This window comes from Leguminivora glycinivorella, chromosome 5 (genome assembly GCF_023078275.1).
Source record: "Leguminivora glycinivorella isolate SPB_JAAS2020 chromosome 5, LegGlyc_1.1, whole genome shotgun sequence".
NCBI classification, from domain to species: domain Eukaryota; kingdom Metazoa; phylum Arthropoda; class Insecta; order Lepidoptera; family Tortricidae; genus Leguminivora; species Leguminivora glycinivorella.
In genome coordinates this window covers 6,369,949-6,396,468 of record NC_062975.1, presented here as the reverse complement: position 1 = coordinate 6,396,468, position 26,520 = coordinate 6,369,949, and the positions used below count along the sequence as shown (strand labels likewise).

General features: G+C 38.6%; 2 protein-coding genes across 2 annotated transcripts in view; both read left to right on the top strand.

Annotated features, from left to right (window-relative positions):
• LOC125226190 (ATP-binding cassette sub-family D member 3) overlaps positions 1–16,625 on the top strand; it is a 33,248-nt gene extending 16,623 nt beyond the window's left edge. The window contains exons 5-16 of the mRNA XM_048130105.1: positions 1,709–1,889; positions 4,456–4,525; positions 4,758–4,852; positions 6,429–6,546; positions 6,827–6,924; positions 8,354–8,546; positions 9,039–9,168; positions 9,778–9,952; positions 10,539–10,603; positions 11,230–11,338; positions 13,338–13,442; positions 15,438–16,625. Coding sequence (XP_047986062.1) covers positions 1,709–1,889; positions 4,456–4,525; positions 4,758–4,852; positions 6,429–6,546; positions 6,827–6,924; positions 8,354–8,546; positions 9,039–9,168; positions 9,778–9,952; positions 10,539–10,603; positions 11,230–11,338; positions 13,338–13,442; positions 15,438–15,572 — 1,474 coding nt within the window. The 3' untranslated portion in view covers positions 15,573–16,625. The remainder of the gene's footprint in view (positions 1–1,708; positions 1,890–4,455; positions 4,526–4,757; positions 4,853–6,428; positions 6,547–6,826; positions 6,925–8,353; positions 8,547–9,038; positions 9,169–9,777; positions 9,953–10,538; positions 10,604–11,229; positions 11,339–13,337; positions 13,443–15,437) is intronic.
• A 1,726-nt stretch (positions 16,626–18,351) lies between these two features.
• Positions 18,352–26,481, top strand: LOC125226083 (midnolin homolog). Its single transcript, XM_048129934.1, is given in 6 exon segments — positions 18,352–18,718; positions 18,839–18,926; positions 19,040–19,189; positions 19,192–20,510; positions 20,782–20,869; positions 23,944–26,481. Coding segments are annotated over 6 exon segments (2,136 nt in total). The 5' UTR covers positions 18,352–18,518; the 3' UTR covers positions 24,235–26,481.
• The last annotated feature ends 39 nt before the right edge of the window (positions 26,482–26,520 follow it).

Sequence of the window (26,520 nt, the reverse complement as noted above, 5' to 3'; positions counted from 1 at the left end):
TACATATATATTCGTACCTACTACCTACGCTGTGGTCGCTGTGTAACAATTCTACAATCATTGCAAGAATTTCTTTTAAAACAATAGTAATATGTGTAAGGTACAGTCAGCCAAAAAAGTGGTTTACCACTTTTCGATCAATGGAGTCGAAAAGTGGGAAACCACTTTCTTGGCTGACCGTACAGCAAATAGATCAGTTACAATGGCCCCCCAGTCGAGAATTGCCCCGCTTTACCTTAATCGAAATAACGCGGACAGATGTACCTACAAAGAAACCTACGGATCCAAATGAAAATCTTATTTTTTGTAAACGTTTCAATAAGAATACTTTTATTACGCGGGCGAAGCCGCGGGTAAAAGCTAGTTTACTATATTTACCTACAAGTAAAATTATGCGTTCCATACTAATTAAAAGAAAACAGACTAGGTAGTGGACTCAACAGTCCACTCGGACACTATTCTGTTAGTTATTTGACGACCGGTCTGGCTCAGTCGGTAGTGACCCTGCCTGCTAAGCCGCGGTCCTGGGTGATGAGCACAGATATTTGTTCCTGAGTCATGGATGTTTTCTATGTATATAAGTATGTATTGATATATTTAAGTATGTATATCGTCGCTTAGCATCCATAGTACAAGCTTTGCTTAGTTTGAGGCTAAGTTGATCTGTGTAAGGTGTCCCCAATATTATTTATATTTTTAAGATTAACTACTAGAGTAGCAGAAGGCCTTTCTTTATAGTCATCCGAAGTTGGAAAAAAATCGTGACGCATAACTAGTAAAGAAGAATAGGTGTATAAACTACATTTCTATAAATAATTACAACTAGTCCCATTATAAATGCAATGTCCTTAAACTCTGCATAAATTTCCATTTTAACACGAAAACATCCGTTTTAATCGTGTTAAAATGCAAATTTATGACGTATTTTTTGTTATTACAGCTTATTTGTAGGAAAATTCGTGTTATTGGCGTATGCTGGCATAACAATTGTTCTATTCGACTGTTGTAAAAGGTCGGCAACATATCTTAAATACCCACCGATTGAATTCATTTGAACATAGACAATATACAGGTCAAATAAACGATATAGGGCAACTCTTGATGGTACAGATGTGTCTATTTGAGAATGGTCCTATCTACGCGGAACCTCTCGACGCGGAATCAGCTCTAGCCGACTAAGGGTCCCCCCACATCTAGCGTCTCGCGAGCGTCGCGTCGGGCCAATTGTATGGGCAAAGCCTGACGCCGCGTCGACGCGACGTCTTTTTCCATACAGTTGGCCCGACGCGACGCTCGCGAGACGCTAGATGTGGGGGGACCCTAACGGGCGATTTTTGGTCGGCGACAACCGATTCCGCGTCGATATGTTTGGGGAGACCCTTAGAGTAAATTGGCTTAAATAATGTTCTATCATAATATGAGCATTTTCAGAATTTGGGTCCCCCCAATTAGCAAAAGTTGTTAACAAAAATTAACTCGCTGTCAGTTTCGTGACGACAATTAAGCATAAAATCTGTCTGGAAATTTACTTTTTTCACATTCTGAATGTAGATTATCGCTTAAAGTTTATGTACTTAATAACAATATTTTTATTGAAATTTCTTGCTTAATTATCGTTAACAACTTTCGCTAATTGAGGTGTCCCAAATTCTGAAATTGCCCTTATGCCATGTGACAACAATAATTAACCACACGTTTCCCATTCCAGAGGTTTCACATACTACCAAGTCACGAACCTGGACAACCGGATATCGAACGCTGACCAGCTTCTCACCACGGACATTGATAAGTTCTGCGAGACAGTTGTAGACCTGTACAGCAACATTAGCAAGCCGATATTGGACATTGGCATCTATCTGTACAGGCTCACTGTTAATCTGGGCGTCAGTGTAAGTATCTTAGGCACTGGTCTAGGGTTGCAAAAAAACGGTTTAATTTTTTTCTGGCTTGAAAAAAAAACGTGAAAAAAAGCAGTTTTTTTCTGGAGTAAGTTTTTTTTTCTAAAGGACGAAATCTCAATATTTGCAAAACAGTTAATACTTTTGTACGGAGTTTTAGACTTTATGTTAACTATTACGAAAATTAATTTAATAACTTTAATTTCTGGTTTTATATAACTAAAATTTACACAATCTGTAGTTAGTAGGTAGTTGTCGCTATTTACTGTTGACAAAACACCACCGTTTCTCCACGCTCCACGTCGCATCGGGGATTCCCCGATAAACGTTTGCATACTGAATGTTTATCGAATTAAAATACACTTTATTGTTATTGAAACGTTATTGTCGTATTATTTGATAATCTGAAAAAAAAAAACATATTTAGAAAAAAAAACCATGGCGCTTGGTTTTTTTTTCATGGTTTGTTTTCATAATTCTGAAAAAAAAAAAAAACATTTGTTTTTTTTTCTATTTGCAACCCTACACACCTAAAAGCGATTAAGAGTTGAGCTATCGGCTATAGAAACGAATAAAATATTGGACTAAGAGCCCGGAGCCGCCAGACCTTCCTCAAATTCTCAAGGATGAAACGTTGGGATAATGTAGATTTCGTATCGACGATTAATGTCTGCATATTACCTAGTTCGGCCCGTCGGCCATTTTTTTGCTATAATGTTTTTTTTAAATACATTTACTTTCCTTACATTCACAAGGCTATTTTTTTTATATATGTGTTAGAAATTACTGTTAGGAATTGATAATCATCATTTCTTAACCATTTGCGCCGGCCGTAATAGCTTGAGAAATTAGGGTAAGTCATAGAGACTTTCAAGCGTCTTCTGGTAAAAGTTACGGCCGGTGGAAATGGTCTGTTTAATAAATCCTTACAGTCTTTTCTATTACATTTATAAAAATCAGCCTTGAGGAATTATGGAAAATTAGTGTTTTAAAAAAAACCTTATAGCAAAAAATGGCCGACGGGCCAAACTAGGTAATATGCAGACATTAAACGTCGATACGAACTCGACATTATCCCAAAGTTGCATCCTTGAGAATTTGAGGAAGGTCTGGCGGCTCTGGACCCTTAGTCCATATAGTCGTTATCGTGTGAAAGAGACGCGATGGTAGCGCGAGCGAGTTCATCGCCGGGCGATGAACTAATCGTTCGCTATCTCTTTTAGATTCTGCCAAAAAAGGGTAGAAAATAATAGGGGCGCCACCGTCTATGTAAACCGTTTGCATGTGGCAACTATTTTGACACTTTTCAATAAGATCAGTTAAGTGTTGCTATGATAAAAAAAAATAGTTCCATTTCTACTCTTTTCTGCCAAGCTGTATGTACACAGGAGCGACTTTTTTTTATTCGTTTCTTTCGTCGATAACTCATCCCTTAGTCGCTTCTGGTGGGAGGCTGGGACCAGTGCGTTACATGCAAAGTGAGCTGTCCACCATAGACACTAGTGACAAACCAGTCTTGAACTTGTGAATTGAACCTACTGAGGCGTTTGCGGAAATGTGAGCTACTGTTAACCTCGTAAGGCCCAATGTACATTACAATATACATAGTTGTTGCAATCTAATTTGAACCTTTCGAGAACTGAATAAAGTAGAATTTATATTGTTACATTGATTTTTGTACAAACGAAAATCTTAGGTACCATTTTATTTATAGAATAAGGTTCAAATTCAAAATGGCTCATATCCTTTGTCATGCCTTGGGTATATTTTATTATTATTATTATTTGTAAAGCAGGCAGGCAGTTGTAGTAACTGATAAAGCCTGTATCCAGTTGTCGGCAGAGGTTTCAGGTGGTATTGGAATTAGCACTGTGCTTGTCTAACTTATTCTTGAATTCGTTTACACTTTGGGCCGATATTACATTCTCCGGGAGCTGATTCCAAGCTTTTACCACTCTATTACTAAAGAAATGTCTATGAAGATTGTTGTATGACCTGCGAGAGACCAGTTTATACTGATGACCTCTCAGACGGGTGTTGTTATTACGTTCTAGCATTTTATGAAAATCTTTGAGGTCATAATGTTGGTCATAATATTTTTTTCCCCTCACTAGCTCGGAAACACGTGTTTTGTCCTTTAATACCAGCGGGTAAAAACGCATTTTATCCACTAGTGAGTACAGTAATTTGACCTTGAATAAAGTCAAATTAACTGCTTTAAAATTGATAAAAGTAGGTGAATCTAGTAATAAAGATGATTTACCACCTGTGGAACTACTGGAATCAGTGATAAACGCATTTTTTGCGTTGTAGTTTCCTCGCTATAGTGAGGGGAAAAGTTTTGTGTTACACTCGGGTGCAAATGTATTTTACTTCTCGTGTGTTAAAAAACTCGCAAGTTCAGGATTCTATTCTCGAACCACTCGCTTCGCTCGTGGTTCAACTATAGAATCCTTTCACTTGCTCGTTTTTTCAATTCCACACTCGACGTTAAAATACAACTTTGCCCCCTTGTATAACAAATAACTATTATATTATTTATTTTACTTTATTTCAGACTCCTGGAATAATGATGGCGTACCTGCTAGTGTCGGGAGTTTTCCTGACATACCTCAGAAAGCCTACAGGTTAGATAAATGTTATTAAATAAAACTACTGGCTTTACCTTTTCACATATATTGCCTTAATAAAGTACTTACGTACTTCCCTCACGCTACAACTTGATATATTATATGGGTTGTCTACTTCCAACTTTCGACATTTATTACTTCGTTGACGTGGCGGCGAATAGGTTAAGTCAAGGATAAAGTAAAACAATTTGTTTTTTAATTGTCTCTTATATATTATTTCCCTTTGCAGCTCGTCTTACCGTTCAAGAGCAGAAACTGGAAGGCGAATTTAGATACGTAAACTCCAGGCTTATAACAAATTCGGAAGAAATCGCTTTCTATCAGGTAAATCTTCAATAAATAATTAAACTACTTTATAATACAAATTACAATACCAACCAGCGGGTGTAGCACACTAGTTGGATACACTTTATCGCATCGGTGCGTCCCTATCGCACTTACAAATAGTGAGAAAAGGACGGCTTGACGTTATATCGTTTATGAGCAATTCCCGAAATGTTAGTACATTTCGATCACGTCTTAAAATTGGTAAAAATTGGTAGGCTGATAGAGTCCATGATGCTGAGCAAGATCCACTAGGTTTCCCAAAATGTCCTAGGTTGTTTGTATGAAACCTTCCTCTTTTTTTCCCAGATTTCTATACATTTTCGGCAACAAAAACTGTACTGTGTACTAATGAAGTGGACTTCTGAGACTTACTTGTAGATATGATTTAAAAATTTGGTAAAACAGTGCATAAAGGTATGCCTATAATATTTTAGGACTTATCTTAGGTTCTTAGGAATCTGTTAGTAAGAATAAATCCTTTTTGTTTTTATTGAAAACTCATATCGAGAGTCCTGCTCGCTCCATTTTGGTATAGTTTCATAATTATTTCAGTAAATTTTATTGTTCAAAATAAATTATATACTGTACTCGAATGCGTATCATGTCATGTACAAAGTTGTTCGACGTTCAGTGGTTTTACTTGTTTAATATTGAATGTATTTTTGTACAACATTATCTGCATATGTTTGACATTGTCAACGTAATAACAAATTTAGTATTCCATTGTTACATGCGTATTAATTGATTTGTCATTTGAAAAACACGTTTGACGTAATATGTACTTAATGAAGATGTACTAAGTCGACGTAAGCGGTGATATTTAATATGCTAAGAGAATATTTATTCATCGTTAAAGCAATTGTTTATGAGTAAGTAGGTATTCATTATCTACTGGTATATAACGAGGAGATGATGTGCATTACACGTATGTTTCTAGCGGAAGGATTATATAAACCTTTACATATGTATGTCAAAACATAGATTAAATATAAGATCATACCATCCCATACATTAAAATGCGACCGCCTAAGAACGCGCATACACTACACCACACATAGATGGCGCCACAAAAAAAATGTCTCAATGTTACTTTCGATTATACTTGTGGATGGCGTTAAGTGTCACTTTTGACATAGATTTATGGCTCGAAAGTGACACTTAACGCCAATCTACAAATAATCGATGGCAACAAGGCATTTTTTGTGGCGCCATCTATGTGTGGTGTAGTGTATGCGCGTTCTTAGGCGGTCGCATTTTAATGTATGGGATGGTATGATCTTCTTATATTTAATATATGGTCAAAATCAGATTGCAATTGCCACAGCAGTCAGAATAAAAATGTAAAAGCTTAGTTTCAATTCATGTCACCGTCTTTTGGATGGAGGGTAACAATGAACACGGCCAAATTACATAGGTTATGTTTGATATGTTGTCAATGTCTTTTTTAATATCGTGATTTTTTAAGTGGAGATAGTTGAAGGGATGGAGAGTGACATAGGCTACTTGTGTGGCCTGGCATAGACATAGACAATGCTATGTATGTTTTTTTTAAATGAGATAACTTACATTTCAGGGTAATCACCGCGAACAACTGACAGTTCTAGCGAGTTTCTACAAGTTGACGCGACATCTGCGGAACTTCCTCAATTTCCGCGTCGCTATGGGCTTCATAGACAACATTATTGCCAAGTGTGAGTAAAAATCAAACTGTTCAAGTAGCAATATAGTTACTTACATACATAAATACATACGTACGTTATTGCAGAGGACGGGAAAGAGGAATGACCTCTTTAAGGCCTCATGGTTTTTTTTATGTCACAAATATTTATGAAATGTAAATTAAAAAAAAAATCCCGGTCTAGGTCAGCAATGTTGTATGAAATTTCATTACGGCCAGTCTTAGTAGCCGCACCTTAAACGTCATACTTCACTTAACATAACAATTTATCAAAATGCATTATTTTTCTGTAGATATCGCGATCACGGTCGGATTCTACGCGGTGTCGCGGCCTTTCTTTGTCACGGACCATAACCTGCTCACTACTGGAACGGAAAACGACAGGTTTAAGGTAATAAAACAACCTAACGGCCCAGCCACGACATTGGTCTAAACGCGACAGCGGTGAGCGGCAGCCATACGTGCGAATGAAAAGTCCCATCGCTGCGTCTCGCTCCAATGTATGGCCGCCGCTCACCGCTGCCGCGCTTCGACCAATGTCGTGGCCGGGCCGTAAGGGTGCGTACGCACAGTCGATCTACGGGGCATTCCACGAGAATGACGCGGAACAACATGCAATATTTCTAATACTTCTGAAGACACTAAGAGAGCGAAGTTATGTCTGACAGCCTTGCATGACTTGGTTAACAAATTGACAGTATTTTCTCGAGCTTTACGGATTTGATTGAAATAGCTGTCATACAAGGGAAAAGCATTTAATGGCCTACCTTTCATTCTGCTTGGATAGCGAGAGACGCCGAATAATCTGCGTCTTAGTCTGTTTGTCTGTCTGTTTGTGGACGCATCGTATCCCGAACGGATATATTTTTTATTCATAGCTGAGTTAGTCGGGAGTGTTCTTAGCCATGTTTCATGAAAATCGGTCCACTACGGTCGTTTTTTCAAAATTTTAATGGGATATATTTATATACACTACGATACTTATATACCTACGATATTGTTTGCTTTTCGAATTGAAGTATAAAAATTATATAATGCAGCATGCACCGGAAACCTAAAAAGGTATCTTCTCCATAATCTAATACAAGTAATATAAATATATAGTAATGTCAATATCTATCGTCAGCATTAGCGAGTTGTGTTTGATTACTAATACAAACAAAACGACGTGTAGCAATGTGGACACATCAATGTCATTTAAATAATTTGTTTACTTACTAATGTCACCTTTATTATTTACAAACAGGCGAAGGAATGTTTAGATACTAAAAAAATAACCTTATACTTTATTTTTCATACCTTACTATGGTACTACGATCGTCCGATAACCTTCAAACGCAATATCGTACTGTGATGACATATTCTAACGTATACACGCTGTTAGCCGGGTCCACACAGAGTGAAGTACGTCGCGAGGAAATGAGGAGGCAAACTCAAAGGTTTAACAGGTGGCGCCACCTTATTATTCCATTGCACAGATAAAGAATTTCATACGTGAGAGCGAGAAGATATTTTTTTGCTCTCTCACATATGAATGATAGTGACATGCCTAGGCACTTGCACAGGCGCCGCCTGGCGGGAGTAAATATCAGTGTGCCTCCTCATTTCCTCGCGCGGCAAATGTGCTATGTAGCCGTGCCTCGGCCTAGCAGTACATTCGTTTTGCTTGGCCGAGAAACCTGCCTCTTACGAGGCACGTCTACATCGGTCGTTTCTTGCGTGAGCACATTGCCTCGGGCCATGCCTCGCTCTGTGTGGACCCATTCAAAAACTCTTTTGCTTTTCTCTTCGTATTTATCACTAGCTAATCTTATTCGCAGCACTACTACACGTACGGACGCATGCTTGTAAAGATGGCCGAAGCTATCGGCCGCCTTGTTCTTTCTGGAAGGGAGCTCAGCAAACTGGCCGGTCTTACGTCGAGAGTGACCCAGTTGAGAACTGTTTTGTCTGATGTGAACCAGGGGAAATACACCAGGACTATGGTGGGGCAGGTGGAGAACGGCAACGGTGGTAAGTGTACAAAAAAGTAAACCCTATAAACAGTCTTCTAACTCTGTATAGTCTAGCTAGCGAATGGGAAGCCTAAACACTTTTGACTTTAAAATGGGAAGCTGAGTCTACAATATGTTGACGATTGCAAAAAAATATCAAGGCATAAGAAAACTGTTTTAACATAAGGCCGTCAAATCAGACTTGGTGTAGGTTCATTAGCTTCATTAGCATATAGTTAGTCAATTGTAACGTCTGCAAAAGAGTCTTTAAGACCAAGTTTGGCCTGGCCAGACACATAAGCCCATGACAGACAAAATCCATAATTTGCTGAAGTCGCCGTCATCGAAACCGACGAGGAGAACTGTATATGATAGCAGTGCGTAGCCGCCATTCGTGTGCGTTTAATGCTGCACCGAATCTCCCAGAGGTCGCTGCTGCTCAAGCGTCCATTTAGAGTTTTTGTAATGATTGTAAACGTTGCTTAGCATAATATGATAACTTTTTGTACAGTAATGCCAATGCTGATGGCACCGGGCGCGGGCCGCATCATCTACCAGGACAAGATCATCCGCTTCGACCGCGTGCCGCTCGTCACGCCCAACGGCGACGTGCTCATCAAGGAACTCTCCTTCGAAGTCAAGTGAGTATTGACTGCAAAGCTGAATCCAACCTCAAGCGGCGCGTCCTGCCAGCCAAATAGCTACCCGATACTGGCGTCTGTCTTTCGAGTATAAGCGTCTGTTATAAGCACTGGCACTGATCCCACCGCGAGCTAGTAAAAACTGGAGTCGGCTATAAAAACGGACAAAAGATAATCACTCGTGTAAATTCGGCGATGTTATTTTATAGCCAGATTGAACTCATGCAGCTTACCTACTAGCTCGCGGTGGGACCAGTGCCTAATTATATGGCATAGAATTAGGCACTGGTCCCACCCTAATTATACTCCTAATATATATAAAGAATATATACAAGAAGGTACTAAAGGCTCACTGTCAATGACCTGTCAACGGGTTGCATGCGACATCGAGTACAATTGCGCAGCGAGAAGGCCGTCAAACTTTATGGACCGCGAACCCGCGGCCGCTGGGAATGCTGGGATGTATGACAGAAACGCAGAGTGAGCCTACTCAAAGCCGCAGTTGGAGTAACTGCACAGTGACGTCATTTCGAGACGTTCGTTTTCGTTCGTCAGTCTCACAGAACTAGGATCATCCATGGGAGAAATTATATTTAATACATTTTTCAGATCCGGAATAAACGTGCTGGTATGCGGACCCAACGGCTGCGGCAAATCGTCCATGTTCCGTATGCTGGGTGAACTTTGGCCCATCTTCGGAGGCACCCTTACAAAGCCGCCCAAGGGCAAGCTTTTCTACGTACCTCAGAGGCCTTACATGACCCTCGGGACTCTTAGAGACCAGGTAAGTTGGTAAAGATTACAATCATGATCTGTTCAGTAGTGTAACCCAATGGTCTAAAAGCTGTGGTCCGTCTTTGGAGGCACTCTTACGAAGCCGCCCAAGGGCAAGCTTTTCTGCGTGCCTCAGAGGCCTTACAGGACCCTGGGGACCCTTAGAAATTAGATAATGTTATGCCTAAAACTGGAAACTATGCTCTTATATGTGCTTCTGTAGCTACATCAATTTATTTTCATTGCTCGGAAATCAATATAATCGGAAAATGAATATAATGCAATTCAAGGACCACCCGACATAGTGTTTTTGTTTTCAAACATGCTTAATTTCAATATTAACAGAAAGAAGGATGTTTGTTTGAGAACATTAAGCGTCGGAGAATTCGAATCAACTCCGAAAGGCAAAGTGAATCGTAGGTAGGATTCATAAATGCTTCCTAAAAGATAAGGAGACTTGACGCGAGAAGGCTCGCCAAGATGACGAACGCCTTATGCCTATATTTTTTTCGTGCTTTCTTCCTTTTTCAGTCAATGCCAGTATCAATGCAAGTGACACTGCCTGTTTCCTAACATATTGTGTTCATTTTGTTCAGGTGATCTACCCTCAAACGCGCGAGGAGATGGTCCGTCGTGGACGCACGGACGCACAGTTGAACAGGTGGGTGTCCAAATCAAACCACTCGTTTTAAACTCGTCTGTAGCTAGCTTGTATTTAAGTTGCTATACCCCCTTATTCACAAATGTTTACTAATAACTAGCCGATAAAAATTGGTTGTCTTTCCATCATATCCATGCGTCGGAAAGGGACAAACGATTATTACCTGCTCATTAACTTATAGTAAATGTTTATGAATAAGGGGGTTAGTATGTTTTCTCACATGCTAGAAAAAGGCCTCGTTTTATTCATAAATTGAAGACCGGAAGTGCCTCATTATGCTCTTCTTAATTTTAAAAGGTAAAACTCTATACCTATGTATGAAAATCCATTGTATTCGACACCGTTAAACTTTTAAAATGCTCAAAATTGCATAGGTACATCTCGAAAGGGCCAAGGAATAAACACAATCAGCCAACCAAAACCAATCATTTAAACAGTCGTGTGGCGAGGCCTTAATTAGCGCATGTGCGTAGTTAGTAGTTACTGTATCTGGACTATTTTAAAAATAAAAACAAGCCTCAGCCTGGCACCATAGTCCCAGAAAATTCCTTTCTTTCCGTACCTCAGCAATAATGTACTATTAACTTGACAGTTTCCTGATTGTTCTGTATTTGTATGTACGTCAGGTTCCTGGAGATCGTGCAGCTGGCGTACCTGACGAGCCGCGAGGGCGGCTGGGATGCCGTGGAGGACTGGATGGACGTGCTCTCCGGCGGAGAGAAGCAGCGGATAGCCGTAAGTTATACAACTATCTAAGTGTGCTACTCTGCGGTGGCGCCACCATAATGAATTTTTCCCGCTATAGGTACAGTCATAACATCATACGTACATATTGTACGTTATACGTACATCATTTTACCATATATGTAATTAGTTGAATTTCATTATGGTGGCGCCGCCGCAGAGTAGCACACCTATCTAACTAGTGAGTAAGATCACAAATGTCATATATACCATAGATCAAGCAAACGTATCTACTTAGCGTGTCAAATGAACTCAGTATAATCCACTGAGTTGTCCGTCTTTAATCGCAGCTTGCAGCTTTCGGGCGACAATTTTTGTAAGTTGAAGTCAACTAAAACATAAAAATTGCCTCGTTACGTGATATTTAATTGCAACAACAAAAAAATTATGAACTCTCAAGGGCCTGAGACATACATATTTAACACTTTCGAAACCGGGCTCTACGCGGCGCTACGACATTTTCGCTACATACGGGGAAACCCATGTAATCGGCTACGCTTCTACGAGCGGTGTACCCGACAGTCGGGTTCTTGGTATCGAAAGTGTTAAAATCACAGGCAAGTAACAACTTCAGTACAAAATCTGACACGCTCGGGCCCTATACTAACAGATGAATTGTTTCTTCTATCTAAATCTAGTTCTGTGGGTAAGATGGTTCATCATCATCATATCCGCCCTTTTTCGCCCACTGCTGAGCATAAGCCTCTCTTCTAGTACGATAGCAGATAGAATGAACTGCCACAAAACTGTCGCCTGCGGCATTTCTGGACCGATACGTCCTTCACGCAAGATTACTCCCATCTTAACGATGTTGTGGGTGACGCTACAGCCTACCATCAGGCAAATCCTTGGTTCCTGCTGTAAATCATATAAAAATGTTATTCGTAAAACTCTCTGTTCACAGTGCCTTAATTGACGTATATGTTTCACGAGAAACTCACTGTATTTATATCCTATTGTTATCATTAAATCGTCTTCCCTATGGTGAATGGACATCATAGTAAGAATATGCATAAAATAAATGTTCTTTGTTTAATGACTCATGACAAAGGATATTACTACAATAGACACTAAAAAAAGTGTAAAACTTAATTATACTCAAACATTTCACTTTTTATACTAGCGCTCTTTAAAAAAAACAATCACCAAACAGGTCCTTTTGTTTTGAAATCATTGATACTAGTTTTCACACGTTTTGTTACAAAAGAAAGAGAAAATAGTATCCACAGAAAAAACTAGTTGTTTTAACATCAGATTACCATAAATTTATTCACAGAGATCACACAAACATTAGTTACTTTATAATCTTACAATAGGATAAGCACAAAGTGATAAGCACAAACAAAAGAAATTCCATCCGTAGAAGATCCTTTTTTCAAACACAATAGTCTACACTCTATGGTTTATTACCCCTCTTGTTTATTATCAAGTGGAAACAGAAAGGGTCGCTCTTACTACGTTGTTGACTCTTGTACTAAACAATAGATCCTTTCAATTTCATTTTACTAGCATAAAAAAAAACAACATGGTATTGCCAGTCATCTTTGTCTTCTGATCCGGTGTGTCTATACTGTTGCCATCAATGAAATTTGCGAACAATCTAAACAAACCTTGTTTTACAAAGCCTCGTTAATTTGTTAATTTTATTCTACTGCATCAAATAAATTAAATCCATGTGTTATTTATTTAATCAATTCTTACCATAATCATTATCTTAAACCACTAAAATATTAAAATAGTTCTAGAATATGGATATGTCATTGAATAGTTTGTTTACATTTTTCGCATTTTTATTGACGGTGATTTTACAGCGGTCGAAGAATAACTATTTTAAAAAAGTCTCCTGAAATAGGAATCAACTGTTTTCATCGTCTAAAAAGTGAAAAATCGTTACCTACGCTATCCATTATTTGTTTTGGTGCAAAGCATCGCTCTTTACAGTTCGTCGTTCCTATCATAAGCACTGAATATAAGTATTCGTTTGTGACAGATGGCCCGCCTGTTCTACCACGAGCCGCAATTCGCCATCTTGGATGAGTGCACCAGCGCCGTGTCTGTAGATGTTGAGGGCCAAATGTACCAGTACTGCAGAGAGGTAAGACACTGATACTCTTACATCGGTTAAAAACACCTCCTGGCCTCTTTCGACGGAGCTGAACAAACAAGATGGTTACCATGTATTACTAAATTCGTTCAGTATGACCTGGGGCCCGTTTCTTACAAGTGCGCGAACTATCAAATCGTATGGGTTGTCATGGAAACACACTTGTAATACAAGGCTTGTACCTTTCGAGAAACGGGCCCCTGGGGCCCGTTTCTCGAAAGGTACAAGCCTTGTATTACAAGTGAGCGAACTGTCAAATCGTATGGGTTGTCATGGAAACACACTTGTAATACAAGGCTTGTACCTTTCGAGAAACGGGCCCCTGGGGTTCCTAAATCATGTGGATTCCGAGGTTCAGATGTACTGCAGAAAGGTAAGACACCGGGTCACCGATGCTACTACAAACACCCGACCGGTGAAGGAACCTTCTGGGAGGCCTAGTCGGGGCTTCTAATCTCCGTTGTAACTGACTAACATACATATCTGAAGCCGTCAGTGTTCTCGACTGTGAACATTCATTTTCCTGCGGATGCCTTCTGGGTAAACATTACTTTTGTAGGATTTATTTTCGCCAATGATATTGGTCCACCAATTCCTCAATTTCAGATGCGGTATCTCTTCTTATCAGTTATTTTATCGTGCTATAACGTTTGTTTACGCTACCAAGAGCTTTTTTTTAATACTACGTCGATGGCAAACAAGCATACGGTCCTCTTATGTGTTATTAACCAGGCACTACTATTTTGGAATTACCTCTTTCCAAACCAATATACCTACTCATATTACGTACAGAACAAAGTTATCAGGGAACTAATAGGTATAGTAGGAATTCTCCCCTGAACATTCATTGGGAAAAACGATGACGTTTCATTTAGTTTACCTTATAATACGGCGTAATCTCATTTTAGGACGTACAAGCAATATAAATAATACAGTAGTGTAGTGTTATAAACATAGAAAACTAGCTTTTTCCCGCGGCTTCGCCCGCGTACCTACTAATCTAATCTTGTTTTCTCATACAAACTTTGAACCCCCTTAGGGAAAGAATTTGGAAAAATCCTTTCTTACTTTCTTAGTGCGCCCCTAGACCTTAAAAGTAACCTATGTGCTAAATTTGGAATCTCTAGCACCAGCGGTTTGGGCTGTACGTTGATTTAAGTCACTCAGTCAGTCAGTCACTCAGGACTTTGCCGTTTATATATATAGATTATATTTCAAGTCTTCTAGACACTGAAAAATACATCGCTCTAAAAATATTCGCTTCAATCAGAATTCACAATGAAGTGAATGACGTTCACGTAAACATTTACAGGGAATTCCTTAGATGACGATGTCGCGACAAAACCTTGATTCCGTAAATTACATCAACAATTCAATAATTTTATTCAGACAGTTCTTAGATATCAGATAACCTCGTTTGTCGTCAAGATAAGTGTAATGTTCTACTTGTCGCGGAAATATTTGGCCAAATCTGAAGCAACTTGTGCTTTTAGTATTCGCTCCATCCGTTATTACTGAGACGTGTAACGGGAAAACTGAGACGTGTAACGGGAAAACTGATCTGTTTGCACTCAGGATTTTCTGTGCTGAATATTTAACAATCTGACAACTATATTCAATTATTCATGGTAGGTGCAGCAAGTGGAGAAGGGGAGGGGGGTTCATTTAGATCATAATAGATTCAGTATCGTGTTATGATTAACAAAAAAAGAACAAAATTTGTCGCGACAAAACCTTAATTCTTAATTTTCTCTAATAAGAATATACTGAATATACTTTGAATAAATCTCCACTATTTCGTTATACCTGGCTGTCTAGCTTGAGTTTCTGAGCGCGAGTCTTTACTTTTAGTAACACTTTGGAGTAGTGCGCGAGAGTGTAAGTTGTGCTAGACCGCCTGGTAAAATAATAATTATGTTCATTACATTCATTAATCTTATTCATAATTTCAAAATAATTTATATTTAACCTCTTTTTTTTTAATAGATGGGCATATCTCTGTTCACGGTATCTCACCGTAAATCTCTATGGAAGCACCACGACCACTACCTGCAGATGGACGGTCGCGGCGGCTACGTCTTCGAGGAAATCGACGGAGACACGCAGGAATTCGGATCGTGAACTTTATTGTAAAACGATTCCAAATGGCTTGGCAGTGAAATGGTGCTGTAGCTCCGAATGACAAGTTTTAACCTCGTTGACCTAGGCCAATTTTTCCGGTTTTGAATTTGGAATATTCTTTTTGGAATTCTAAAATAATATTGGTATGTACGTACTCGTAAAGGTATGCCAGGACTTACGAGGACTATAAGACTATTTGAGTTCGCAAAATCGTTGAGATGTTGCCTTTTCAAAATTACGTGTAAACTAATTTTTAATAAATTATTGTTTTGGATGTAAGATTATGATTAAATGTGTTTTACTGTCTTATATGGAAGTAAATAACTGTTAGTGATTATTGTCACATCTCGTTTGTATACATACAGCTTTGAGTGTTATTTGTTTAACTCTTCGTTCGTATCCATTTAAGCCTTAAGGTAAGGGATAGTTTGATTTTATGTGAGTTGATTGTTAATGTGTTCTCGTGCTATAGCACTATTTCACACCGACTTTTGCAAGTTCAAAGCTATTTTATAATAGGGACCATAGTGAATGTTCATGATATATTATACAATCAATGTTGCCAACGTTATAAAATAAACTCTAATAACGCAAATTAAATGCTTGTAAATATAAATTTAATAATGATTTTAGATAATTTGATGATATGATAATATTGTGCAATATAAAATGAAATATTTTTCATTACATTTCTGAAAAGTTTCATCATGTTTATTCCTTTACATATAAGGTTAGATGTCCTAAATCTGGTAGTAAAATATAACTCAATATGTAAATTGCCAGTTACTGACCAGTGTCCAATAAGTTGCCACTCTATACTAAAAATGAATTTTCTTTACCTATACCTATAACAGAGTTCATTTTTACATAAAATTTCTATTACTTACTTGGCAGGCTTACACTGGTCAGTTTACCTATCTCTTTTATATTAATAGTACATTACATCAGAGGCCGGGAAAATGAGGATTTCCGGCCAAGTGGGTATATACGGCCGAGCGAGCGTGCGAGCGAGGCCGGATAGGGATACGAGGCCGGGAATCCGTTTTTACGCCGAGGCATGTATAGTGCTTTTCTCAAACATACAATGAAATAAAAAAAATGCTCTAAAGGACATAAAAAATAATATGAAATCCCTTTACAGTCCTCTCGAGTTGTTGCGCCCAAAAAGCGATACTTTCCAGCCCATTTTAAGGAACGTAAAGACAATATTTCATTGCATGTTTGAGAAAATTATATTTTTTGCCTATATTTTAGTATTTAGATACCGTTCGATCTGCGGATCACCAAGTAGGCGCGCAATTTGGCTCGTTATTAAATTGGTCTCAAAAAGTCACAATAAAAGCAAGAACAATATTTAATACTTAAATAATATGTAGCAAGGAATTTCCACCGTTTCCATATGAGTACATAATCTTTTTAAATTATTTCTTATGTGTGATGTTTTATTGTGATTTATTTATTTTATTTTAATGTTATACATTTACCAATCAGTAAACTATTTACAGGTGGCAATGCTTTATCATTGATGTATAGGTAATTATTGTTTATCCCTTATTTTAATGAAAAGTGGGATATTTGATAGTGTGTGTTTTAAGCATTTAATGAAAAGTTATGATCATGACATTTTTTTAAATTTGTCTTTTGATTGTATGTTGGCAGATTTTTATTTAATTTACAAATTTTTTTACACACAATTATTTCATTATTTGTATCCGTTAGATACGACGCAAATGTAAAAAATAAATACATCTAAATTATAAATACTTAGTGTATTTAGAGTATAAGTAACTGTGATAGCTGTTAAGTTTAATGTTTTTTATTGATTGGTGCTGAAATAAAATGGTTGAGGACAGATGTTGTTATTTTTTGCTTACCTACATTTCTATGATGTATTTCTAAATCTAAAGGCCTAGTCAATGTATCTTTCCTTTTTGAGACAGAATAATATCCAAAGATAACTTTGTAAATTGTTGGAAAGGGTGTGTTACCAATTTGCCATGTTCTAATTCAATTTCTCATGCTTAATTATTTATGTCATTCAAATTCCAGACATTATTTTTACTAGTGGAGAGTGTTTATACATTTTTATATTTTCCCTAGTAAGATGTCTTTAGATTGTTTAATGCTACATACCTATGCTTATTTCAACATTTGACACTAACAATCACAAAATTTTAGCTAGAAATCTCCATCCATATTCCTAGTTCTTGTATTATTTATTTAATGTCAAAACATTGATAACTTGCATATAACAGGGATTAGTCATTTCCGCGGTTACTTATACCTATACATTTTGACTCCATAACATAATTGCGTATTTTCATAAAAACGGCTTCCTTTTACTGGGACGAGCGATGACTATTATGAAACGCGCTAAAATGCTTTATTGCTAAAGGGAAATCCCTGATCGACTTGAGTAATTTTTGTTTGAGGAAGAGAGAACTTTACTTTTAAATTTCCCACAAAAAGCCGCGATAGGCGTCGCGTGACGTCATGATGACGTCAGGCAGGCTGATGACGTATTTTCTCCGTTTCTACTGCGTTGCGTTTTAAATATTTATAAAAAGGTTGTACATTATATCCTTGGAAGGCAATATCCAAGCTTTGTATTTGAATATTAATAAAAAAATATAAATTTATATTATTCGCTACATTGCTTATTCACTAAGATCCATAATAAGTAATCTAATTCACCTATTGATTAATTTCTTAGTGAGTAACGGAACGTAAAGGAGGCCCGCTTCGCATCAGCTGTTGTAAAAAAAAAAATAACGGGATATCGAAGGCGACTGGTCACACTGTCTACGGCCACATCAAATCTGGGGGTCTGGCGTGTGACCCTGTTATTTCTATCTTGCAATAAAATAGCTGTGTAATCTTCGTAAGGTAGTGCGTCGTTGAAATAGTGAGCGAATTGTAAATTCTAGTGGACTATATGTGTAAAATATGGAACGCGCTACGGGAACAGAAGTGTACGGGTGTGGCTCCCCGCAGTCGACGGACATAACGCTGAACATACAAACGACGACTGGTGGTAATTTCTCAATCAGCGTGAACGGTAAACACACAGTGGAACACCTCAAGAAACTCGTCTCAAAGAAGTTAAAAGTGTCTAAGGATCGGATATGCTTGTTGCATCGCGAAAGGTGAGCTCTATGGTAGACGCCAAGCTTCTATTGTCAAACATCACGGAAATAATGTTGCGTCGGTGCGATGACGCATCCGTGTCCTTTGACTTGTATCGATATTGAGTTTTGCGTTTGCAGGCAATTGCGAGAGGGGACGCTGGAGGAGAACGGGCTTCTGGACGGGTCGCGCGTCATCCTGCTGCCCAGCGTCGAGACGGGCTTGCTGGTACGTGCTCGTCACGTGTTTCACAACAATACTGACACTAATCAATACACGCTTTATCTACTACACTGCTCTGTCCCTAGACATTCGATACTAACGACGTTATCTGTTCACAGAGTCAAAGACCCGAGAACTCCGTAATGCAGGCGCTAGAGTCGCTCAACGACACGCAAGTTAACGACTTCCTCACTGGAAAATCTCCACTTAATTTAACCATGAGATTAGGTGACCACATGATGTTAATTCAGCTGCAGCTGTCTACCTAAACTCGGGTGCAGCCAGTGGCAGCCGTTCTCTTAGGACCTCCACACCCACCAAGAGCACCTCGGTTCGTACAAAACGAGATGCCAGGGAAACCCCCAGCCCTCAAAGCACACCGGAAAAACCTTCAAACTCTGAAGAAACAGTGGATACAGAGAAGTTAGGTCAGCCAAAACATACACATACTCTTGCTAAGAAAGATTTGGAAATGCTGCAAAATGCGTTTGATTTGTATTTAGCTGAAGAAACTTTGAAAAAAGAGACATGTGTTGAACATGACTCAAAAGATGAATCTTTAGATACTACAAATTGTACTCTCTCAGATCTCTCTGACACCTCTATTGAGAATGACCAGTCTCCTATCAAGTCCTTATCCAATTTGGTTTCCAGTCCCATTGACGCATCTACCTCTGAGAGCCGAGAAGCGGCAATCGCAAATTCTGTAAAAAGTAGTCTGATAGATTTGTTGGCAAAAAGTAAATTGCATCATGACATGCTCAACGCAGCCTCCAGCAGCTCCTCCCGCGCGCCGTGTCCGGCTCACACCCCGGACAGCTCCCTCAGTGACGACAGTGATAACTTTACTGACCAGAGCTCATTCTTAGCTGAAAGCACCATTGATGAGTACCCTATGGAAAACCTATTCAACAGTGCAGTAGACAAAGGCCTGTTTGAGGATCAAGACGAGTCTATGATGGATAGAGAAATCTCAAACTTGGCCACAACTAGCCATGGCACTCCGGCCGCGTCCGGTGCCTTGCCTTCCTTCCAAAGCATTGAACCTTTAAAAAATAAGCGCTTCCAATATTTACTCCACAAGACACCTAAATTCAAACATCCTATTGGTCAAAACAAACAAAAAGCCTTTATGCAGTCTGTTGTGACCAAACATAAGAAAAAGATGCAAAATCGGCAAGATAGTAACCTTGTGCAGCCGTCCACCTCCCGCACTGAGCCTTTTATAACTAACTCCAGGAAGCTAATACTGCAGCCGAGTGCTCAGAGTGCAGATGCAGACCTAGCCACTCCCTCTACTTCTAAACAAATTCCATTCATAGCTCCCGACGCGCCCAAGAAGCCGCAGCGAGCGTCCCCCACCCCTCCCGTTGACACTAAAGCCCTTATAGAGGCTTCAAAGAACCTCACGCAGAAGTTAAAGAAACTGTCTAAAGAAGTACTGACAAATAAAATAGATCTCAGGACTGCTGAAGAGTCAGTGCGCTCGAAGGTGGGCCCCGGAGCTGTGATAGAGTCCATGAAGCATCATGGCAAAGGAATATATTCGGGAACATTTTCTGGCACACTTAACCCTGCTCTACAAGACAGGTAAGCATATCCTTTTCATATTTAACAAAATACTTTTAATATTTACTTGAAATAAGTTTATTTTTGCCTCAATTTATTCATATAATTTCCTATGTCAATCAGGTTCACTTGATCAGGCATACTTGATACTTGTAATAACTACAAAGGATATGGAAAAAACATCTGCATTCCTTTGTGTGCATAACAATGATCAAAGTTTACCTGAAGCGCTTACGTTTACGCTTAGGTCGTCGACTCGTAATTTTATTCAAGCTACTTTCAATAATTCCAGATATGGCCGACCAAAGAGGGACATCTCCACTATTATTCACATTTTGAACGACTTGCTGTGCGCCGCGCCGCCCATCGCTCTTGTTCAGGTATTTATTTATATGGCTACCTTATCTGTATACCATTTTCAAATTAATGGATTCGAAATTACCTACACCATGCGATCGCCGGGTTCCATACGGCAAAATGAAAAAAAAAAAAAACAGATCCCTTATCTTTTCGTCATGTTAGTCTGTCCATATGACTCAGAAATTTTACTCGGAAATTATGAAATTTTACTCCAAGCCCACGCACATATCTAAGTTTTTTTCTACAAAATAGGTAAGTCCCATGCCATGCCATGAATAGATTTTTTTCGTATTTTGTTGTGTGATGACACGGAACACGGCCCTCTTTATGCGTGGTCTGACACGTAATTTAACTTTTTGCTTATTTTATAATCAACCCCCGACGCAAAAACGACGGGGTGTTATAAGTTTGACGTCTGTCTGTCTGTCTGTGTGTGTCTATCTGTGGCATCGTAGCTCCCGAACGGATGAACCGATTTCGATTTAGTTTTTTTTTGTTTGAAAGCTGAATTAGTCGAGAGTGTTCTTAGCCATGTTTCATGAAAATCGGTCCACTATGTGGGGGTTTTTTCAAAATTTTAATTTTCTGATTATAAATAAAGTAATGTGTTACATTTTTATGCAACTAGATAAATAGGCTAGCTCAGATTTAGTACCTTTACAGTAATGTTTGCTTGCTATCATCACTTTACTTATATGTTACCCTACAAAATCAATATATTTAACAATGTTCTTTCTTAGGACTTTGATTACCTTAATACCCCCAGTGATTACCAAGTCTTCCCCTACTGGGCAACCCCCAGGTTATAGGTTACTAAATAATCCGTTTCCGAAAACAGCATACTCGTACTTACTATATTCAACTTGAAAAGTAATTACTTGCAATTGCGCAATATTATAAATTGTAGAATTGGCTCAAATAAATGACTTGCATTTTATGCTGCGTCAGACTACGAGTAGTATAATATATTGTCTTTGCAGCTGGTTTTAATTATAATTGCTGCACTATTATATAGGCAATTTAAAAGCTGACGTAAATATATCTTGCAGTTGAATCATGAGTATCCCGACTCTGAATGTTGCTATGTGCTTCTGCTTACTATAATATACCTGATTTTAGTCGGGCACCCCTCTTAACTTATCGTTTGAATGCATTTTAAATGCACATAATGTAAATGTATTATTATAATTTTAAACTACTGATACACACATTTCTAAGGAAAGAGAATTAAGCTAAATATAAGTTGATTAGGTAGAATTCAGTACCCCAAAGGGAAAAGAAGCTGTCTTAGTTTTTTTTTGACATTTGATACACCGTGTCCAATAAGTTTGAATACAGCACAAATAGCCAATAAAACAAAATGAACAAATAATTACTACATTATTATTATATTTTATGAATGGCACTCTTATTTACTACATTCACAACAAATGTTTTGGAATAACTCCAGCATTAACTTGTTTACCAGCCTCAAACGCTTCTCAAACGGATCACACGCGGCACGCACCGTTTTCTTCACATTTCATCCCAAATACTCTCAATAATCTTTTTGAAATGATCTAGGTTTATGATTTTATAAAAATTTAGTCTTCAAAGCATGTATGACCATACAAAGTAGTCTAATACGCCTAAACCTGGAGGCCTGGGTGGCCACTCATGTTTCGGATAAAAAACTGCCAAATTAGTCTGAAACTACGCTAGAATACCATTTGCCGAATGTGCTGGAGGTGCGTCTTGTTGGGACACATGATACTCATTCCCAAGCATCCTTTTTAACTTTAAGGCATTTTTCTCCAAAACCTTGGTTTTAAAGAAAAAACGTTGATTTTAACGCTTTTATCTGTAAGTACTGAAGGTAGTTTACCTCGCTTACATACTGCATCCCACACCTGGGCCGATGGTGAGCTCTGGAACCTAGGCACATTTTTCTAGTTGCCCGGAACGTTATCTATCCTCGGTACCCATAATAGTTTATTTTGGACACGTGGCGTCTGTTTTATCACATACAGATTCTGCTTATAAAAAATAACTCGTCACCTGCGTGCCGAGCAAGTATTTTGTTGGCACTTTACCTCTTTGTTTTTCTTAGACACTTCGGAAATTTCATGAACTTTGTGCTTGTATTTTATTAAAAGGAATATACTCTTCAGTTTAAATAAGAATTTGATGGCCTGTGATCCCTATATCTTTAGAACTGAGGTAAAATGTGAGTATTCGGACTTATTGGACACGGTGTAGAGTTCAATCTACGAACTGCCAAATCTTGCCTTCTTTTCCGGCAAACCGCGGTCTAATTTATTGTTTGAGTGTTTTATGTACAGTCAACCACAAGATGTATTCACTTTTTCACACTTTCTTTGTCGACTGTATATGAACAAAATGGCAGTGTAGCTGGAAATTACTTCACATGGAATACATTCTGTATAGTATTAAAATTATACTGTTGATCATTGACTAATATTAGTAATATTATTTCATAAGTATCGCATGTGCTGAGAACTCATCAACCAATTACAACGTGGCTTTCCAGTGAGACGCAAATAACTTGAATTATCAGTCGAAATTATATAAATTGCCTTATTTAGGGATAAGGCTTTTCAAGTCGTAAGACTTACGAGAGACTATAAAGAAAATATGGTCTAATATCTTAAGAATATCCCAAAAGTTTAATTAAAAATAATAGTAAATATTACATACAGGGTGTAACAATAATGCTGGTGATCCATTTAAGAGCATAACCGGTATCGAATAGCGGTTACGAATACCATTTCCTTTTCATTAGACTTATATTGACCGGGATATAGACCGTGATTACCTTTTTGATTTTTGTCGAGCTCCCGATATTTCGACGCAGTTGCATGCATCATGATCACGGAAAACTGACGAAGGCGGGTGGATGTTAAAGTTGCATAGACAGCGCGCGAAAAGTCTAATGAAAATAACCGTGAATCATTCAAAACTCTTACCACTTCCTTTTTTTAAAATAAACACCATGAAAATTAAAGGTACTATAGAAGGTAACGTATAAGCCGTAGGATTTATCTTCGGCAATTATGTTACATAGTGTATATCAAAATATTCGCTTAAATTCCAGAAGGAGCCAAAACACTCGTGTTCGACCGGCACGCCGGAGGAGACGAAGTGCTCCAGCTGCAGCCAGACGGGCTGCGCGCCGGCCCTGTGCCACAAGTGCGACACGGCCAAGGCGCTCGCCAGCGACAACTCCAAGACCAAGTGCAAGCTGGAGCGCCTGCGCCTCGTCATGCAGCAGAAGAAGCAGCGCCGCGAGGCGCGCCGCCTGCAGGCGCTGCCCTACGCGCCGCCGCAGCCCATCGCCGCGGCCGACGCGCCCGCGCGCTCCGAGGAGATCGACGCAAGCGCCTAACACGAGCGCGCTGCGACCGCGCGCACCGACCGAGTCCACATACATTGTAAGTGAGAGCGAGTCTTTAAAGTTTCAAGGTCGCGGTGCGGTGAGGCCGTTTGTTAGCGCTCGAACTCGCCTTCGAAGCGTATTATGCCTATATGATGTGCGTCGAAATAATTACTCCTCTCGTTTTGAAGGTTCGTTCGAGCCCTACCGCTCCAGATTATTTCTAGTGCTTAGTGACGGCCGCCATTTTGTTAAACCGTTCCGACCGCGCGATCGTTTCGCCGGAGTCCTCCGACTCGACATATGTATATAGCTCGCTTTGAATCGTTTTATGTTGGAATCGTTATTCGGCCGGTAGCGATAGTAGTTTTGATTTAACGACGACGTCACTAAACCTTTGAATATCTGTTGGAAGACGGTCATGAAAATGTTACACTCGGTTGCGGTTCGACTCTTCCCCGATGGTTTCGGTTACCTTTGGAAATGTTAATTCGATGGTGCTGATTTTCAAAATGCGAATGTATGCAAATCATTGATTATCTCGAGCTTGTAAAATTGTGACAAGTACACTTTCGCTTGCTCTTTGACAATGGACCGTGTTTGTGACGTGAGACGGTAGACTTATAGACTGAAAGCCCTTCGTATCGGAGCAGAATGTGAGTTGTTTGTGGTGAGAGTAGCGTAGCTCGCGGTTGTGGAGATTGTTCGGGAGCGAGTGCGGGTTAGACCCATCATATTCTAAATTACCGACGCCTAGGTTCCGACGTAGACGTCACGTCGATATAAGTGCTATTATACCCGTGTACAAATGATACAAGATTGAATAGCGAATCACTAGTTGTAGTTAAAGGGTAACTGTTAAGGACCTCCCATGTAGTTGCCTGGTGCGACGATAAAATTGATTTTTGTTGTTATTTCTTTTAGATTTATATTTTATTTTATTGGTTCAACAACTGATACTGTACCAGCTTAATTGTATGGAATAACATTAATATCGGTAGGGTCCATTGGACATTATTTCTTTGGAAATTGTAGCCTCCTCGTGTTTGTTTAAGTTATGTAATTCCTCATATACTTAGTAAATTTCGAGCGCGTTTTATTCCATAATTATTGTAGTAAATAATCGGCACTGTTTTTGCTATAGTTATTTTCTTTGTTTTCTTTTTCTCCTATCACGGAAATGTTATAACATAATAAATTGTTTTTTTCTTACATATTCTTAATTATTTTATTTTGTTTGATGTGAACGCACGACTAGACGCTAGGATGCGAGACACCAACGTTAGACCTCGGTAACGACCCTCCGCAGATGCGAGGACATATACTAAAGCTTTGTATATAATTATTACGCAGAAATCTAATAGTAATGTGCTTTTATGATCTATAACCAATTGCCTATCATTTTATGTAAGGGACTATTATGATCAACTGCCTAGAAAATGCATTAGGTGTAATAACGGAACACTGTGAATATAATATGAACTCTGCCTATGTAAACGTTGCATATACTAAAGTAATGATAGTTTAGCAAGGCATTAACAATATTAAGCTACTTCATATAGCATCAATCAATATTTTAAGTTACAGAGTTATATTTATAATTTTAGTCTTCCGTATGAATGACTGCTTTCTTGAAATGTGAATCCCATACTGGTAAGGGGCCAAGACTATTAATTTTCCTTAGAATAACACAAGCAATAATCCTAAAGATCCACATCGTGAGAAGTGCCTGTCGTTTGTAAGGTGCGTTCATGTACTGATGTAGTGCCATACGTGTGCCCATTAAGTTTTCTTTATTATGAATTTGAGGGAATATATGGCACCAAATATTTCACCCTTTTATGTATTCAATCTCTTACCATACTGATTCAGTAAAGATCTCAAATATGATATATTTATGAGATTTTTCTCGTTCGTGTAGAATATATTAAAACTTTCAACTATATGCAGTTTTCAGACTATTGTTACCAATTGTAAAATTAGTCAGGATGCCTTTTCGTTATAAGTTTTAAAAATTCGTGAGTTGTTTTTGTCCTTGTATTTGCATGTCTAGTGAGGAGAATAAAGTTACATAACAAAATACACAAGTCTGTCACTTTGCCCCTAGTTTTAGGTCATCTCTAGTGAAAGTAAAAGAGCGAAAATGTTCTAAAATATTTTAATACACTGCAACTGTCATGTGGTAATACGTAACTATTGTAAGATATAAACTATCACATCCCGGACCAACGGAAACTCTACGTGCTGTTCAGTGAAAAACAATATATTCACAACAAAATACGTCACAAAATCCTTAAC